This window comes from Coturnix japonica, chromosome Z (assembly GCF_054131305.1).
Source record: "Coturnix japonica strain WE chromosome Z, WE-NBRP24, whole genome shotgun sequence".
NCBI classification, from domain to species: domain Eukaryota; kingdom Metazoa; phylum Chordata; class Aves; order Galliformes; family Phasianidae; genus Coturnix; species Coturnix japonica.
In genome coordinates this window covers 27,445,460-27,462,695 of record NC_140702.1, presented here as the reverse complement: position 1 = coordinate 27,462,695, position 17,236 = coordinate 27,445,460, and the positions used below count along the sequence as shown (strand labels likewise).

General features: G+C 35.9%; 1 protein-coding gene across 6 annotated transcripts in view; it reads right to left on the bottom strand.

Moving 5' to 3' along the window:
• Positions 1-17,236, bottom strand: part of CHSY3 (chondroitin sulfate synthase 3) — a 131,055-nt gene that overhangs the window by 84,605 nt on the left and 29,214 nt on the right. Inside the window, exon 3 of one of the 6 annotated variants that reach the window (XM_085528373.1) lies at positions 1-17,236. This exon is cut by the window's left edge and continues 30,152 nt beyond it. The exons of the other annotated variants lie outside the window; for them this stretch is intronic. Within the exon in view, the coding sequence (XP_085384499.1) occupies positions 17,201-17,236 (36 nt within the window). The 3' untranslated portion in view covers positions 1-17,200. 6 annotated transcript variants of the gene reach the window in all.

The window sequence follows — 17,236 nt, the reverse complement described above, 5'->3', positions numbered from 1 at the left end:
TCTGCAGTATGGGAAAACCCATATTTGATTGATTAAAAGGGAACTGGAATGTCATTTCTATCACTGACGGTAAGACATGGTAAGAAAAAGAAGAAATAAAGTTAACATTTCAGGTTATAAACAGCAAAAAAACTATAAAACAGAACAAAAACTATAGTGTTTTATTGAATAAAATTTATGTTGTATTGTGATGAACATAGGTGAGTGCTGTTACACCAGAAACTTCTCACCATGGCTTACACAGTCCAGAAAAAGGCTGAAGCTCCCTGCTAAAAGAAAGCTGAATCTATGGCTAACATACATTAGACTGGAGAATGAAATGAATGTCTTTCTAACCTAAATTTCCCAAGAATAACCATGTAAGAGATAAAGATACTGAGAGTTTGCAGGCTGAAAAGAATAAGGAGAAAACATTCAGAGTTCTTTCTAAGAGATGCAGGTTAACATCTATTTTACTTAGATTGCCCTCCAGATAGCAAAGTCAAGAATAATGCAGGATTTCAGGACCTTCTCTACCTGATTTCAAGTAATGCCTATGGTCTTTGCAGATTAACTTTCTAATTTACTTCCAAACACTCAGACTATTGTAGGACAGCAAGCTGCTACTGCAGAGGATCCTTTCCAGAAAAGTCACTACAGACACTCTGTAAAATAAAAAAAATACTCCTCACTGCAACTGTATCCAACTGAATCCTAAAGGATTTAAGATATTAAAGATATTAAAGAAAAAAATCAGTATGACACAGCATTTTAAAGCAAAATTAATAAGTAAACATAAAGAAGAAAACTGACATGTCAGCAGCCATTATAAAAAGCACTTACATACACAAAGAGCAAGGAACAGAATTAATTGTGATTAGCCTTCAGTTCTAGCGGTATTATTTTTCTCCTCAAAATGCAGAAATGCTAACTTGGCTTGTATGTAGTAATAAGAACTGCAACAACATCAACAACAAAAAAACAAACCCCCCAGTGCAAAAACATTAAGAATATAAACGAATTACACCAAATAATGGAAACTACTAATAATATGTTTTTATTATTGGTAAAACCTATGTTATAGTTGATAACTTTTTTGCATTAAAAATAAATTCTGCAGTCACCTGCACAACTTTCAGTGCACAAATTTGCTACCAACTCTACAAATGCTCATTAAAATGCAGCGCAATCCCTTGATGAACATAACAACTAATTGCAATAAAAGGGAAATTACTTCAAGCCAGCAAATGACTAATAAAAATTAGTCTCTTTATTTCTACTTAAGCACTTGTAAGAGTAAAGCAAGGACTATTAGTCTTAGGGTAGATGACATCAACATACTGCTCAGAGCAATGCCTCAGTATAGCCCAACTATAATTGTTTATACAAGAACAGCAGTAGGCAAGATAATGATTACAAATTAAAAGTTCAAGGAAAAATAAACATCTGAAATCAACTAAACAACAATTCCTACAGTAATCATTATTGCACTTACTATCTAAACATAACTTCTTACCTACCAAAATTTAAATTATAAACTACTCGCTTCTTTGCAGTAAGGGAAATGACTTGACAAATTCTGGTGAAAGCTAGACAGATTTAGTAGCAGTCTTTTCTATGGTGATTTGCTGTCAGACAAATGTTCAGGGATCTTATATTCACTGACACAGTAACTCCACTCATTTCTTGTCCATGACATTCTTAATATTCAGACTTCAGTGCTTTTTATATGGGAAAAAAAACAACAAAACAACAAACACTAAATGAAGATTGCAGGAGCTACCATTTAGGAATGTTTTCACCCTATTTAGGTGAACTTGAGGAAGTTCTGCTGCTTATGAAGTGTCAACTCCTCGCAAATCCTTGAAAGAATCCTTGAAAGAATCTGTAGTCCATAAATTAAAATTAGATACAGAAATTCAACTGCTCCTCTGAACAATCTAGAATTATTGCTTATTTGTTATTGTATCGGCTGAGGGAGCTGGGATTGTTCAGCCTGGAGAAGAGGAGGCTCAGGGGAGACCTTATAGCTCTCTACAACTTCCTGAAGGGAGGTTGTAGTGAGCTGGGAGTTGGCCTCTTCTTTCGTGTAAACAGTGATAGAACTAGAGGGAATGGTTTTAAGCTGCGCCAGGGGAGACTCAGGCTGGACATTAGAAAGTATTACTTCTCGGAAAGGGTAGTCACGCATTGGAATGAACTGCCCAGGAAGGTGGTGGAGTCACCGACCATAGGAGTGTTCAAGAAGAGTTTGGATGTTGTGTTGATGAATATGATTTAGCTGGGAAGTATTGGTGATGGTTGGACTAGATGATCTTCTTGGTCTTTTCCAACCTTGATAATTCTGTGATTCTGTGATTCTGATAATGAGATGCAACAATATGTTAAAACTACATGATGTGCTAAGTAAGAAACAAAGGAGGTTCCAGCTTTTCACTCTATATACATAGCTATGCTTTACCATAATCCAAGCTGAAAAGTGATGTTATACCTGTTTAAAGAAAAATCTAAATCTCACTCCTATAAAAAACCTGAAGGGCTCCTGCTAAGTCCCCTATTAATGTATGTACTTTAAATTATAATAAAAAACTAATACAAGAAATCTCACTAAAAACTTTAGCACTAAGCTAATACACCCAGAGCAGAAATTGATATTTGAATTTGAGGTTTCTTTAATTGATTGAAAAATTCAATTTTCATTTGCCATCAGTAACCTTATTTACCAAGCCTTATACCTACACCTGCTAACCTTATTTACCAAAATTCACAAATGGACTTTTAAAATTTGTGCATAATAGCATGATACAGAGCTAAATGTGATTGAAAAGTGCATTTTTAAATCTCTTATCATTTTGAAATGAACAAACAAAAAATAGTAGTAGCACAATGCTGCACTGCTGTGACTGAGAAATCCTATTGAAAACATTTCTATCTTAACATCAAGGAAATCCATAATGAATAAAACGCAAAATATTTTCCTTTTTTTTTTTTTTTTTTTTTTTTTCATTCAAAGCATCTCCTCTGCTTCAAAATGTGTCCAGTTTTCAAGATGAAAAGATTTTTGGCTCCAATGAATTACGTGTCCTTTATCCAAGATGTTATGGAAAGTCATGGACCTTTGGAAACTGGCCTGGTTTTGAGCTATGCTTTTTGGATAGACTACATGTTTATTTTTCTGGCAGCACCTTTGCACTAATATCAAGTGCCATCCAGCGAGTGAAAGCATAAGCTGTATGTCACAAGAAATTCACTCTGCACAAGCACAAAGTCTTAATGGAAAAAGTCCCTCAGCAGTTCAAAACTCAATGAGTAAATTTTTTTTTTCCTCACTTAATGAAAATATTCTAGGTCAAATTCAACAAATCCAAGACGTAACTTCAGCATATAGTTATCCTTTTTTCTTTGATTTTCCTTTCTTCCAAGTTAGTTTTACTACATTTACAATTCAGGAAATTGTAAAATTACATTTTGACACTTTTCACTCCTTGTAAATTAACAGTTACCTTGAAACATCAAGAATCAAATTTTACATGCTATATTCCTTTTTTTCTTTTGCTGTTCCTTCCTGCACTTCTGAGGTACACATACCACTTTCTTAGCATCATGTAAGGGACCAGCTGTCACAAGACACGGCTGTGAGACTGCACTTAAAAAGTCTCTGTTTAAGTTCAGATCCTATCTATCCAAAAGTCTGTATATATTTGTTGACACAACACGGTAGTAAGAAGATGATAAAATATATCATGAAAAAGGCCGAAAAGAGAAATGCAATTCTTCTCAGCAAAAGTCAAGACTACCTGTGGAAGCAACAACAGGAGGTGTAGTTGTTTCTGTTGGAAACCAAAACAGTTTCACAGTCTTCAGAAAAGTTTAAGATCAAAAAGCGTTAGAGGCAACAAAACTCCAACCCAGATAGTAGGCAGCAGACTAAAGCACTCTATTAAAAGAGTAACAATAGAATAATGGCTGGAGGGGAAAGGAAAACATTACAAATTTAACTTCTACAAGAAGATGAACAAGGGCCAAGAAGCACGTCATGAAGAATTTGCAGTAATCTGCAAGTACAGTAGTTTCAAATAGTTCTTTCTGTAACTCATCCTTCCAGAGATACTACCAAGGAACCTGCTAATTCATCATTTGCAGAACATTCTTATAACAAGTTTCTATCTCCCTCCCCGTTTTCACTGCTTAATTATTTTCATTCCTGCACCAGAAGCTATAACTTTTCATATCCATGATCACTTACCTCTGGACAACACAGCTATCTACACAGATGTCTGTGCCAACTACATATACACACAAATGGTGTACCTGGGGAAAAATTATCCACATCAGGCGCCAGCCACCAGATTTCTACAAAGAAAGTTTTAGAATCAGACACAGAAAAAGAAATATGAACATGTGAATGTAATGAGATACCTAACTCTTAGGATTCTGCATCCTTCAGGCACAACTTAACCCAAGCTGTTCTGTTAAATACCCTACACAATTCATCAAAAATAACATGAGAGAAAAAAATATTAAAACCAGCAATGTTTAAAACATTCCTGCTAAATCAACCTTCCCTCTTTTAGTTTTAAACCACTTCCCCTGTCCTATCACTATCTGTCTGTGCAAAAAGTTGATTTCCCTCATGTTTATAAACTCTATTTAAGTACTAGAAGGCCTCAATGAGAATATGCCTGAGATATTACTGTTTCTCAGGAATTTGGGCAGTAAGAGACATTAAGACAAGAACAAACAAACAAACGAAAAAGAAGAAAAGTAAAACTGATGAGGACAGAAAGGGAGCACAGCTTCCTAGCTCCTCAGGTATTTATTTGAGTAGACAGAGAAGTAACCTCTAACTGTGCTTCTATGACTTACTGGGCATTAAAACCAATGTAAAATTCACACTACAAAAACACATCTTTAACCCCAAAAAGCTCAGATGCAAAACCTATCTGCCAAGGGCTGCCAAAATAAATGCTTTTGGACATAATAATAGATCACTGGACACAAGGTATTCAGGTTGTTCCAGTGACACAGGAGGTTAAGTGAGAACATGCTTCTCAGTTTTCAGTATCTAAGTTAATTCAACACAGAACCTGGACCTTATTTTTGTTTGCTGAAAGTCGGCATCAGTGTTTATCATCAAGCTCTCTAAAAAATAAATCAACAGCTGTGAAATATCTGTTGTCAAACAAACCTCAAGTTGCTGGAGAAGGCCAGGTATTTGAAAAACAAAAACTTATGTTTGTCCTCAGTAGTGACCATCCAAGAAAAATCACTAAAAGATGTAGAGATTCTATTTTGTTCTATAAGGAGCTATGCTGCAATAAAGAATATACCAGATTTGATACCGCTCATAGACAAGATAAACAAACAAACAAACAAATAAATAAATAAAAAATAATTTTAAAAATCACAACATGAAACAAATAAATGAATACAAGCATTCTGGAATTAACACTTGAAACGCAACTATGGCTTGAAAGATAACAAGTATCACATAACTGATAAAATACTTTCACCTAATTTGGTTCTTTTTTTTTTTTTTTTTTAAACTCAGCACAAAATATTTCAGAATATTCACTAAATTTTGCAACTGAAAATTCAAGATGGGTTCTGATCATTACATCTCAGGCACTTCTATGTTCAGGCAAACAGCTTGAACACAGTAGAACAGCATGTCCTAACCAAAATTTCTGGATTATGTTACAGAAACTGCCTATTTTTAATATAAATTTGCTAACCATCTGTTTTAAGTTGCACAGTCTGGAAGCTATCGCGTAATTTCTTAAAAGCCCTGTGAAAAACAGTATATTATTTAGTTCACTAAAGGCTGATAGCGAAGAAATAATTTTAAAAGCTACCTTTTCCAGATTAAATGGCTGTTACAATATACCTGCAGATAAAAGACAAGTGCCATACAGATGATTCACACAGTTAATAATGTGATTTAATCAGTGATTCGTGTAGGTCTAACTATCTTTAACTGATGTCTTTCCTGAATACACCCAAATCATGTGGGGGATTAGATAATTCTGCTTCTCAGAATACAATGGATTTGCAACAGATTTATAGATCACTGAGCACAGGTAATTACAGTTAAAAGTAATAAGTTGACTGGCATTTTCAAGGTAAATTCTGTAAGCTCTTATCAGTAAAATATAAGCTTGCAGTATAACCATTCTAGAATCAATCTAAAATTTCAACCATGTGCCTGTTTCCATCCTTGTATGGGTAATCCTGATGTTTTATGAATCCTGTGTGAAGTGTTCTTTCTGCTGCATACAGGATCGAAGTGCTGAAAACTAGATTTGCTTCAAAGAAGTCATAGCAAAATTTAAGTCCAGAATTCCTTTTCTAAACACAAAACGGTAACAAACAGTCTGAGCAAAGTTAGGCACTACTTTGAACAAGTAGTCGCTTCCTTTTCCAATCATTACTTTAGTTTGGTAATTATTCCTTATAGATTGCCAGGACAGAGCTCCACTGCCATAAACACCTGCAGTGTTTCTATTTGCAGTTTTACCATAGCCATTTATTTATTTTAATATATAAGTATTCCTACTTCTACCCTGAACATCTCCTCAGTAAAGTCAGTTGTGTCTTACTAACCATTATTTAAAGTTGTAATTTTAACCATTTGAAGCAGAATGCTGTGCAGTAACATAGAACAGATCTGTGTTAATCAACACTAGTATACAGTTCTCCTTCGTCTCTTCTCATAAAACTGTATTGTTACCAGCTCTGAGAGTTTGCTATGTTACCTCTTTATTTTAATTTTGCCACAGGTAATGAGGCAGCGATCAGACCTTACAACTTAGCAATAAAACAAAAGCATTAGCATTCCTTTTCCCTTAATTTTTCATATGAAATTTTAGTCTCACTTTGACCATCTCGATAAATATCAAACTAGCAGCAAACATTGGATATGTTGGCTCAGTCAAGGTGGCAAGAAGCTCTTCAAACAATGGAAATAGTAAATACAGTACTCACTAGTCATAGCACAGCTGAATCCAACAGTCATAACCAATAGTTGTAAACATCTGAATCCAACAAAACACAGGCCACATGGATACAGCACTTGAATATTCTGAGGGACCTAAATTTGCTGGTTCACTCACTCTTAAGTACTTCATAAATTTATTTGTGAAATCAATACTTAACTGATTGTTGCTGGCTTTGGGTTTATAATAACCATAAGTTTATCCTAATTAGAAGGATATTCCTGTCAAATAAAACCTAGAAGTTTGTGACTGTTTCCAAGCCCTCCACTTTGGACCAGCATAAGATGATTGTGCCACTCCTACAAGTTCCACCAGGAGCCATCTCTCCATACTGCCACATGCTCACTCCTTGAGTTCAACAGGGGACTTCAGGATTCCATCCCTTGCAGGGATGTGTACTTGCCCTTGTGAAAGTATCAAGGACTGGCTACAGCCTGTCCCTCCCAAGGGCAGGTATCTGTCTGGGAAGAGAGGCAGAGATGCTTCTGTCTGATTTGCCTTAGGATGGTACTCAGTTTACTGTAAATTTGGATATATTCTCTGACAACACAGCAGACTAAAAACCTTCAATTATTTATTAGCACTTAAGCACTTTCATTCACACAGAAAAACTAAGAATGAAAGGACCACAAAAGAAATGCCAGAATATACTTCCCTGTTAAGGGAGCAGCTTTTCAGGGCTTCGAAGGATGTCTGTGCTTCTCCTTTCTGAAACATTCTCATTAAATCTTTTTTTGAACACCTAAGATGTAAAATGCAAGAGGGAACAAAACCCAGATAATTCTTGTACTGTTCCAGTGTGGTTCTGCACACTCAGGCTGAGGCAGCTGATCAGAAGCCAAGCTGACTTCTCATGTGCCACTGCATCTCCTACAAATAAGCAGGGGCTGAGGATTGTTATCCAGTCCCAGAAAGCCCATTAACTACAGGGAACTTCCCAGGTAAGTTTTGTGAAAGCATGTGGAAGGCACTGCTTTCCATTCATTGCTGCTCCAAGCCTTGCAAACACCATACACAAGTAACTATGAGCACTGCAATCCCTCACATAGAGACAGACAACTATTTCAAACACAGCTGTATTATACATCATTGTCTGTTTCTGTCACCTCTGCTTTTTATAGCATATTTGTTTTGTTCCATTGCTAATTTCCTAACTGAAAGGTCAAACAAAATCCTTACTTGCTGCTCTGGAAGCTCATCTGTGCCATCTTCTAACACTTTGTCAGTATGTTTAAATTCACCATGAAGTGAAAGCTAGATGAGAGCACTGCAGCATAACACCACCACTCAGGTTTCTGTGCTAATTACTCCAGTTAGTCTCAAGAAGACTTTGAAAATAAAGCAACAACACAACAGAAAAAAAAAAAAAAAAAAAAACCAACAAAAACCTATCTGTCTTTTTGGGAAAGATAAATAAATGCTTTTTGTTTGTTTGTTTTTAACCAGATGACAATGTACTTCTGTCTGGCAAATTACAACACAAGCAATATTAAGTGTACATGTTTGCTTAGAAACTCACCCATGTATATACAGTGAAACAGCAGAAGATTCTAGATGTGGACAATTAGCACATCCAACACTTTTCCTAGAGAATAATATTTGTCTGTTACTGCAGATAAGATTTTTGGAAAGCAAATCTCAAAGACACAATGCACCATTCAGCAGGTCATACAAAACAGTGCAAGTAAAGCATAATGTATATATATACACAATTTGAAAAACAAATGTGTGTGTGTGTGTGCACCTATTTGTGTACTGCATGTGCTTGGGCTGAACTGGTCTGTGTTTAACGTGTTCAACACTAAAAAATACAAAATAAATATATTTTTAAAGGTCTGCCATAATTTCCATTTAACTAATGCCAAGTCTGTTTAAAACAGGCAGAAAAATAAAATACAGAGCTTACAGTTTCTCATTACTTCCATTCCAAACTGTCAACCAAAAAAAAAAGAAAAAAGGAAAGAAAGCCACACTATTTTTCATGCTCCAGAAGCTGTATTTCTGTGGCTATGCTGACTGACTGAAAAAATATATGCCCAGTTCTGATGTTTTTAATATACTTAATTACTCTTCAGCTCCACAGAGCATGCTGTGCTTTTGAAAAATGTGGCAGGAAAGATCCATTTAAGTTTCTAAATCATAATCATCTCATTCTCTGTGTCAATCAGTTTCTGCAATCTCAACTTTCCTTATAAAGTCTCACAAAGACCCATTTCTGTACGAAAAGCGTAGCCTGCAAGCTATGTACTTTATTTTAGGTCACGTGAAACCTATTTTAAAATATAAAAACATTCCCCACTAAATGGTATTGAAACACAAGTTTATCACGTTGTTCCTGGTCAGCCAACAACCACTGTGACTTCAACTGAAAGCAAATTACACTACTTCTGTTTTCCACACATACCTCATATGGACAAAATTCAGACTTGCTTAAAACAGACTCAAATTTGATCAAAGCATTCTTCTCTCTGACTACAGAATTGTTTAAAGAAGTTCCTCCAACACCGTTCACAATTTACTTCAGAGAACGCAAATCAGTCTGACCACTTTACAAATATTCATGTATTCAAGAGTCACACACTTCAAAATGTGAGTGGAAGGAAAACGCTGGGAGTAGTTTGTGGTTGAAAAATGCCATTGTCTGCCCTTTCTGCAGTTCACTGAGGTAGGCAGTACCCACGCTGCGTCATCACCTTGAAAAGCTGAAAACATAAACCATATATGGGCTCCCAAAATACTCTTCCTTCACCTGCCATGGAGCATCACCCAGATGATGCCTTCAGTCCCCAATAGAAGTGTCTTTCACTGCTCAGATCTGTCCATAAAACTGAGTCTGAAAAATCCTTCATTTTTAAATCAATACAAATACTCAAACTATGCTCACAAATACGCTGATACAAAGGTACTCGACCAACTGCAATATATCCACAATATATGCATTGGGATTTCTATCATGTGACAGAAAGGGTGAAATAATTAAGTATTTTGGCCACAAGTTCAACTATCTTGTCAACAAGCAATCTCTGCTCCTTAAGTACCTGATCTAAAAAGTCCAAACAAACAAGAGGCGTGGGTGAACTGCAGGAGTGACTGATCTTCCCTATGAGTACGTGTGTGTGAACTCCCAGTAAAAAAGACTCATTTCTCTGTATTATACTACGACCAACTTGCCATTTTTTCAAAATTTGCAAAACTGTTAGTTCAATCAACCTACAAGACACACAATCTGCAAATTGAGAGCCTAAGCATCCTAGCAGCAATAGGAATTTAATAAATGGCTGTGCTTTGTAAGGACAAAGTTTCAGTGCAGAAAAATACCTCTGCTCTTCACAAAATTAAACTAACAGTACCAAGTTCAGATCCCTAGGGTATTATTAGACTTCCACAAGTGCAAAAGCATCAGAAAAAGTATTACCTTCATCTGACCTTTTGTATTTTGTCAGATTATAAAATGTTACTAGAATCTTGATTTCACGTGCTCCATGTACTTACTGATGTCTGTAAGTATTCTATAGCTGAAAGAGATCTAGACTTTATCAAGAAAACACACCAGCTGCTTAGGGTGGTAGATAAATTGCTTTGTCTTTCCTCCTTCTTGTCATCATTGACTTTAGATCTTACTTCAAGTCTGCACAGGTTTTGTTTCAGATTGTGATTCAGTGATGCATTTTACTGTTCCTGTCAGTTCTCTTTCCCACGCAGGTATTCATCAACTCTAAGATCACTCATTTTTTATCTTTTTACACACAGATACAGGTAAGATGTACACAAGAACTAAAACAACAGAAATTATACCATTTTGCTTGCTGAACTATTTCTGCAATTTTGAAAACAGGACCAGTCATACTCTAGAATTCATTTGTAAACCTGATATTGGCTTTTACAGTGGAAGACCGTATGAATCAGGCTTATAATTATTGCATGAAAAATAAGATTAACTTACTGTCCTCTAAACACACACTCTTTGGGAAGTAATAATCTTTGAACATGATTTAGTTCAAAAAGGAGACTTCATAAAAAGCATTTGAAGGATTTCTATTTATGTTGCCTCAGAGCTTCCATGCAAAATTTGCTGAGGTAGTGGACAAAAAGCACTCCAAGTACGAGAAATTTGGATTTACCTCAGATCCAAAATAAACGTTTTCCTTCTCAGGAGTACCCACAAAGCATAAAATCTAAAGTTCCAGTTATCCACTCAGTAACATTTATGCAATCTACTGTAATCCACTGAGTCAAAAAAAACTTTTCCCAGCAAAGACAAGGCCATTAAAATCAGAGTTCTGTTTCTCCAACCTGACCTCCAGAGCCCTCCTCTAAATTTTCAGGCAACATACACTTCCAACAGACACTGCTTCAGTACAACTGAGTGCTGGCAATTCCACACTCAGCTTCCAGCTGCTACACCAATACCACTGAGCTTCTGTCTCAATCCAAAGCAGAAAAAATGTTCTCCGAACAGAGGCACACACAGTCGAGCATTATATCCAGCCATGATCATATTCTTCAAACATGAGATACTGTGTGCTATTCACCTCTTCCAATTTTAGGACCAATAACAAATGCCAGTAAAAATTTTGATCAGACTTATAGATCCAAGATACTCTAGAGATTTAAATACAAAAGGCTCTGAAATAAAGTCTATACTAGCCAAAGACATTAATAGTAACAGTAACAGTAACAGTAACAGTAATAGTAATAGTAATAGTCTTGTGCGGGTTGGAAGGGGCCTTAGAGATCATCGAGTCCAACTCCCGGGATTCGAGCCTCTGTGCTGCAGAGCGGCACTTCTACCACTTGCACAACAGGGGGGATTCGAACCCCGGGCCCTGGTGTTGCAAGGCGGCATTCCTACCACTTGCGCCATCGGGGCACACAATGAGTATATTTACTCCAAATTTATTCCAATTAATGAGTATATTTTTTCCAAAATATAAATTCATCTTGTTTTATGCAGTATAAATGGCTACAATACTAGTAACGATAACGAAATGATGAGTGAGGCTTCCTCCATTTGGCCCTAATTTTAAAAGAAAAAAAAAAATAGAAGCAAGAGGGAGAACCATCCTACCTTTTACTGAACTTCTCTTTATTCTTTGATTTTTCACAGTTTTCTCCCTAAAACAATAGCTACAATAGCATTAAAAAAAAAAAAAACAAGAAAAAAAAAGAAACATAAAAACCATCAGCAAATCTTCTTTCATGCTTAAGTAGCATACCATCCACTATTTTGTGTTTCTTAACTGTCTTCTCAACTGTCAAGACATAACTAAGATTTTACTACTTTTTAGTAGACTACATTGCTGCCTCATTTCTCTTCTCAATAGACTCAGTTTGTCCAGAATTTAAATTAATTCATTTTCTGCTTCTTGTTGCAGTTCATTCTGTATCACATCCCCTCCTCTGTTCTCAAGTGTTGAGAATAGGACAGCAATAGTAGATTAAGGTGTAAAGTAGGAATATAATCTCAGTACTGATTCCAACCAAAACAATCTCCTCTGCTTTAAATTTCTCACCTCTTTCTTGTTTTGCCATGATACAGAAATACTTCGGCCTTCTGAGAGATTTGCAGAGTGTGGAGATAGAATGTCAGTTCTCCTCCGAGCAGAGAATAAACAGATTTCAACACATATTCTCTAAATTTTAGTTGAATACTATTTCACTTTATTTTCCACTAATTTTATCATTAGGTTGCTGAAAAGGTATCCTGTTCGCTTTTTAAAGCATGAAGTCATAACTGTGTTTAGCCATTAAACCACAGCAAGTACGAAATACAAATTTCTCATAAATGATGTGGTTAAACAAGGCACAGAATACTCATTGACACATCTTTATAATATGTGTAACTATATCCTGAACTACATGCCTTTATGTAACACATTACAGTATAACTCACGGCAGTACTTTTTAACAGCCTGACAAGCCTGACAGCATCATTTACAGGTTGATAAGATTTTATGTTAAGAAAGATCTCCATTTTTGTCAGATTTTATGCATCCTGAGCTGCTTTCCAGATATGCTAAGGCTTGAATTAAGTCTTAAAGGTACAGAACTTGGCAATGGACTAAATTAAGAGATGCCAAACACAAATAAAAATTTAGGTATGGTCCTTTAGACGTTTTAAATATATGTATATGTGTGTGTATATATATATATGCACTCCATTTAGACCAGTCAGAAATAGGGTACAATTCTGGAAGGATAGAGTAGAAAAAAAACAATTCTTAAGGATAAGTTTAAAGACAGCTTGTCTTTGAACCATCCTTTATATTCACTCCCCGTCTCTTATGTAATTAATAGCCACTCTACAAAATCATAAGCTAGTTAATGAGATGCAGATAAAAGCTTAAAGGTCTCCACTGAATTCTGTCATAATGCCAATCAATATTCTTTTGCTGAGAAGCTCCAAATACATTAAGTCTGCCCTAATAAACAGCAGGAGTACCTGTCAACTGAAGTCTGGAAATCAGTGGCAAAGTAGTTCACAAAATTTAATGCTGTGGGGACTGAAATAAAGAGAAATATCAAAAAATAAAAAGGACTTGCTTCTTGAATCAATCCATTGTGCAGAATCTCTCTAAGAAAGGTAAGGAGAATGAGAAAGAGGAAAGTGGGATCCTACAAATACAGCACAATAAGAAATAAAACTATCATATCAAAAACTCCCAGAAGTTTAGAAATTCAACAAGAAAGCTAAGACAGATACAACGGGAGGAATTATTTTGTGCTTTTAGGGAGAGGATAAGTAAAACGGCACAGAATGCTATGAGAAAATTATAGAAAGATATAGAAAGACATAGAAAGGCAATAGCCTGTTTAAGACAGCACGTTACAGACATTTTTCTTAGAAAAACATATGTTTCCAGTACAATTCTGCTTCTCATCTTCATGGGAAACACTGTACTAATGGAGAATTTCACGTTCTTCATACATGTTCTTGCTAGCTGTGCATGACAACAGAATAAGTTTTGTACTTATAATAATACTGCAGTGTACAATGAGTGACAGCTCACTAACACACATCTGGCAAAAAAACAGAGGAAAAAAAATAAAATGGATTCTACCAGGTAGCCTTAACCCCTTTATTACTCAAATGATAGGAGATTCTGCAACACAATTTTACTGAAAGAGTTATTCAAAAATTGTTTCTTTGAAGCCCATCTTCATTGCATAAATTGCTCCGAAGATACTCCATAGAAAGGGACCATTTCGTTAAATACATTTGTTCTTGTACTTTAACACAAATTCTTGTTTTAAATGCTTGGAAAACAGCCTTTAGGATGAAGGAAAACTTATTTGGTTGAATACTGTTTCCAAAGAAAAATCAGTAACTCAGAGCATCACATTAGCTGATCAAAAACACTCTAAACACAAACAACATCGTATATTATGTGACAGCAAATATTAACTTGATACCGAGTCTGCATTTTATCAAACATTATTGTCAGAGGCATGAGAAATGTGACAGTGTCAGACACACGCACAGTCTATTCAGACAATGACTCTGAGCCACCCCTATACAGTAACAGAAGCAGCTTCAAAATTTCTGAAACTATCCCTGTAGTGTAAATATGGATTCGCTTCCATCCTCTTATATGCCATAGAATCAAATAAGTAGATGAATAAAGATGAATTAAATCTACAATTGCAAATACAGAAGCTGAGACTAGTACAGCAGAGGTATACTCTGCATGCCTTAGCATGACTCCACAATCTGAGGTGCACCTTCTTGAAAGGAAGTATGCGTAAGCATATTTATACCATGTAATACATATATATATATATATATATATATATATGTATATATTACATGGTGATACATATATACGTATATGAGTGTTAAGATCTTTGACTGACTGACTGCCTACCTGACATCATGCAAAGTTACCCACTTGGTGCTTGGGTAACAGCAAACTCTTAGAAGAACCACAAAGCTGTTCAGTGCAGTTTGTATGTTCAGATAATATACAGGTTGTGCTGGCTTGTATAAGTGGAAAAATAGACTGGATTTTGATTTACCATAAGGAAGTGCTACCAGACAAATACAGAGTGGCAGTGAAACAGTGAGTGACAGAAGACTGGACAGTTTTGAGATGAATATGCACTTATCTGCTTCTTGGTAGTGACAGAAAAAGAGAAGAGTATTCACACTGTTTATCTTTCTTACTGAAAAGTAAACCTAGAAAAAATACTTATGCGACAGCGCTGAGGGCAGACCAAGAGAAAATACAGTAAGAATAAGGATAACTGAATTTTATCAAGCTGGTGTGACTGCTCTGCTCATGAAACACAGTACTCTCAGTGTAGTTTTCAGCTTTCAGCACTCTTCTCTTACAGCAGCCTTTGGGAGAGAGTCACTGCAAACATACCAACAATCTACTAACAGATAACTAATCATACAGGTATGTATTGTTTACACTTGCTCTTTTTTTCTTGCTGATGCTCCCTTCTGCCATTTCACAAAATAACTATAAATAAGAACATCAAAGGGAGCCCAAACTGAAGATTACAAGTTGCAACATAGCTATCTAGAAATGGGTCAGTATTGAACAATTTGGCCCAATGAGACTTTCAGAAAAATTGCCGTGTATTTACAAAAGCATGAGGCTGAACAACACAAATATTTCTGCACATTCGTCATCTCTTCTGCAAAGTACGAGAGTTAAGTTGCTCCCCCCCAGCCAAGCTGTGAGTCACTTCCTCAAACTCAAGAAGAAACCAGCACCCTTCAGGAGTCAGCTGCTTCTAGAGGACAAGCTAAAGATTCATCCACTGTTCCATGCCATCTGACTTATGCTTTCTCCAAGCAGGGCCACCAACTGCTGAGGCTACAAAGCACATGAACGAGACAAGCAGAATCCTGCATAAAAGTGTGACTGATCTACACAAGCTCCAGCTCTGGAGCTAATGTGCTATAAGCTGCACCACTGGGATATTGTGGCTACAATAATCAGTTCAAATCAGAAGTTAGCTTACACTTGGAAAATTGTATCTCTGCATTTAAACTACGGAGTTCACACCCTTTAAACTTCTTGAATTTGAAGAAAGTTGAATTGCTAGCACAGTCAAGCATGTAACATAAAATTTTAATCGACTATATACACCATAAATTACAACAACAGTAACTGGGATTATTCTGGCCTTCCCACTGAAGTAGAAAAATATACATGTCTTAAAAGAGTAGTAGAAAATGCAAAGGCAATGTTTCCTACATGCATGTATTTTGGCATTTACATCCTCATCTTTTTCAACCTTGGTGTCTTTCACAACTGTCTCAAACTGCAAAGAAGGAATACTATTTCCTTGGGTCAGTTGAAATACCAATACATTTTATATTTCCTACAGTAAGACCAAGGTGTATATCAAATATGAATATAAGGCTATATTAGAGAGGAGGAAAGTGAATATACCACTATTATAAATAATGGGTTTTTTGGTATTTGGGTTTTTTGTTGTTGTTGTTGTTTTGTTTGTTTTTGATCAAACGCTGCCTCAAATGACAGTCTGCAAAAAAAGCTGAAGCATTTTCTTGGAACCAGGAAAGATTTAGTTAACAGCAGTTTACAGAATATGAGATTGTGTACACTTCACAAAATATTAAAACCATTGGTAGTAATCATGTAAATCAGTACTCAGAGTATAATGTTATTGATCCACCTACTAACAAGGTTTGCATACTACAGAAGAACAAGGACTATACTGAGGGTGTATATATTAGGCAGTATAGACAGCTTTGCTGATTGTATAGTCCAAGCAACAACTGCCCAGTTCAGACTAATTGTACAACCTCAGTTCTTCAAAATCATCTAGTTGAGGCAATCCCTTTTTAAGGCCATCCTAATGTACAGGATATCTAACATTTGACAAGATTTTTCCTCTCCCTCAAAAAATGTTCTTCTGAACACTTCTCCACAGATGATAGAAAAATTCCGCATGTTCCTGACTCACACACATTTGACACGAGCATTCATCTTCCATAATTCTGCTGAAAATATTGTTTAAAATAAACTAGGATCCCAGAAGATTAAAGTGTGAGAAAAGTCTGCACAAGAATGCAAGGAATTCTGCAGTGCTCATCCCAATAAATAAGGTATTCCAACAGTACAGATATGCGATATGCAAGATGTTCTACAAATGTGTCACATCAGATATCTTCCTTCAAATTTAATTAATAGTATTCATCTTGCCAAAAACACAGGAGAGTCACACTGTGCTTGCAGAACAACTTCTTAATCAGAGTAATGCAATGTTGTCATCTCAGCTTT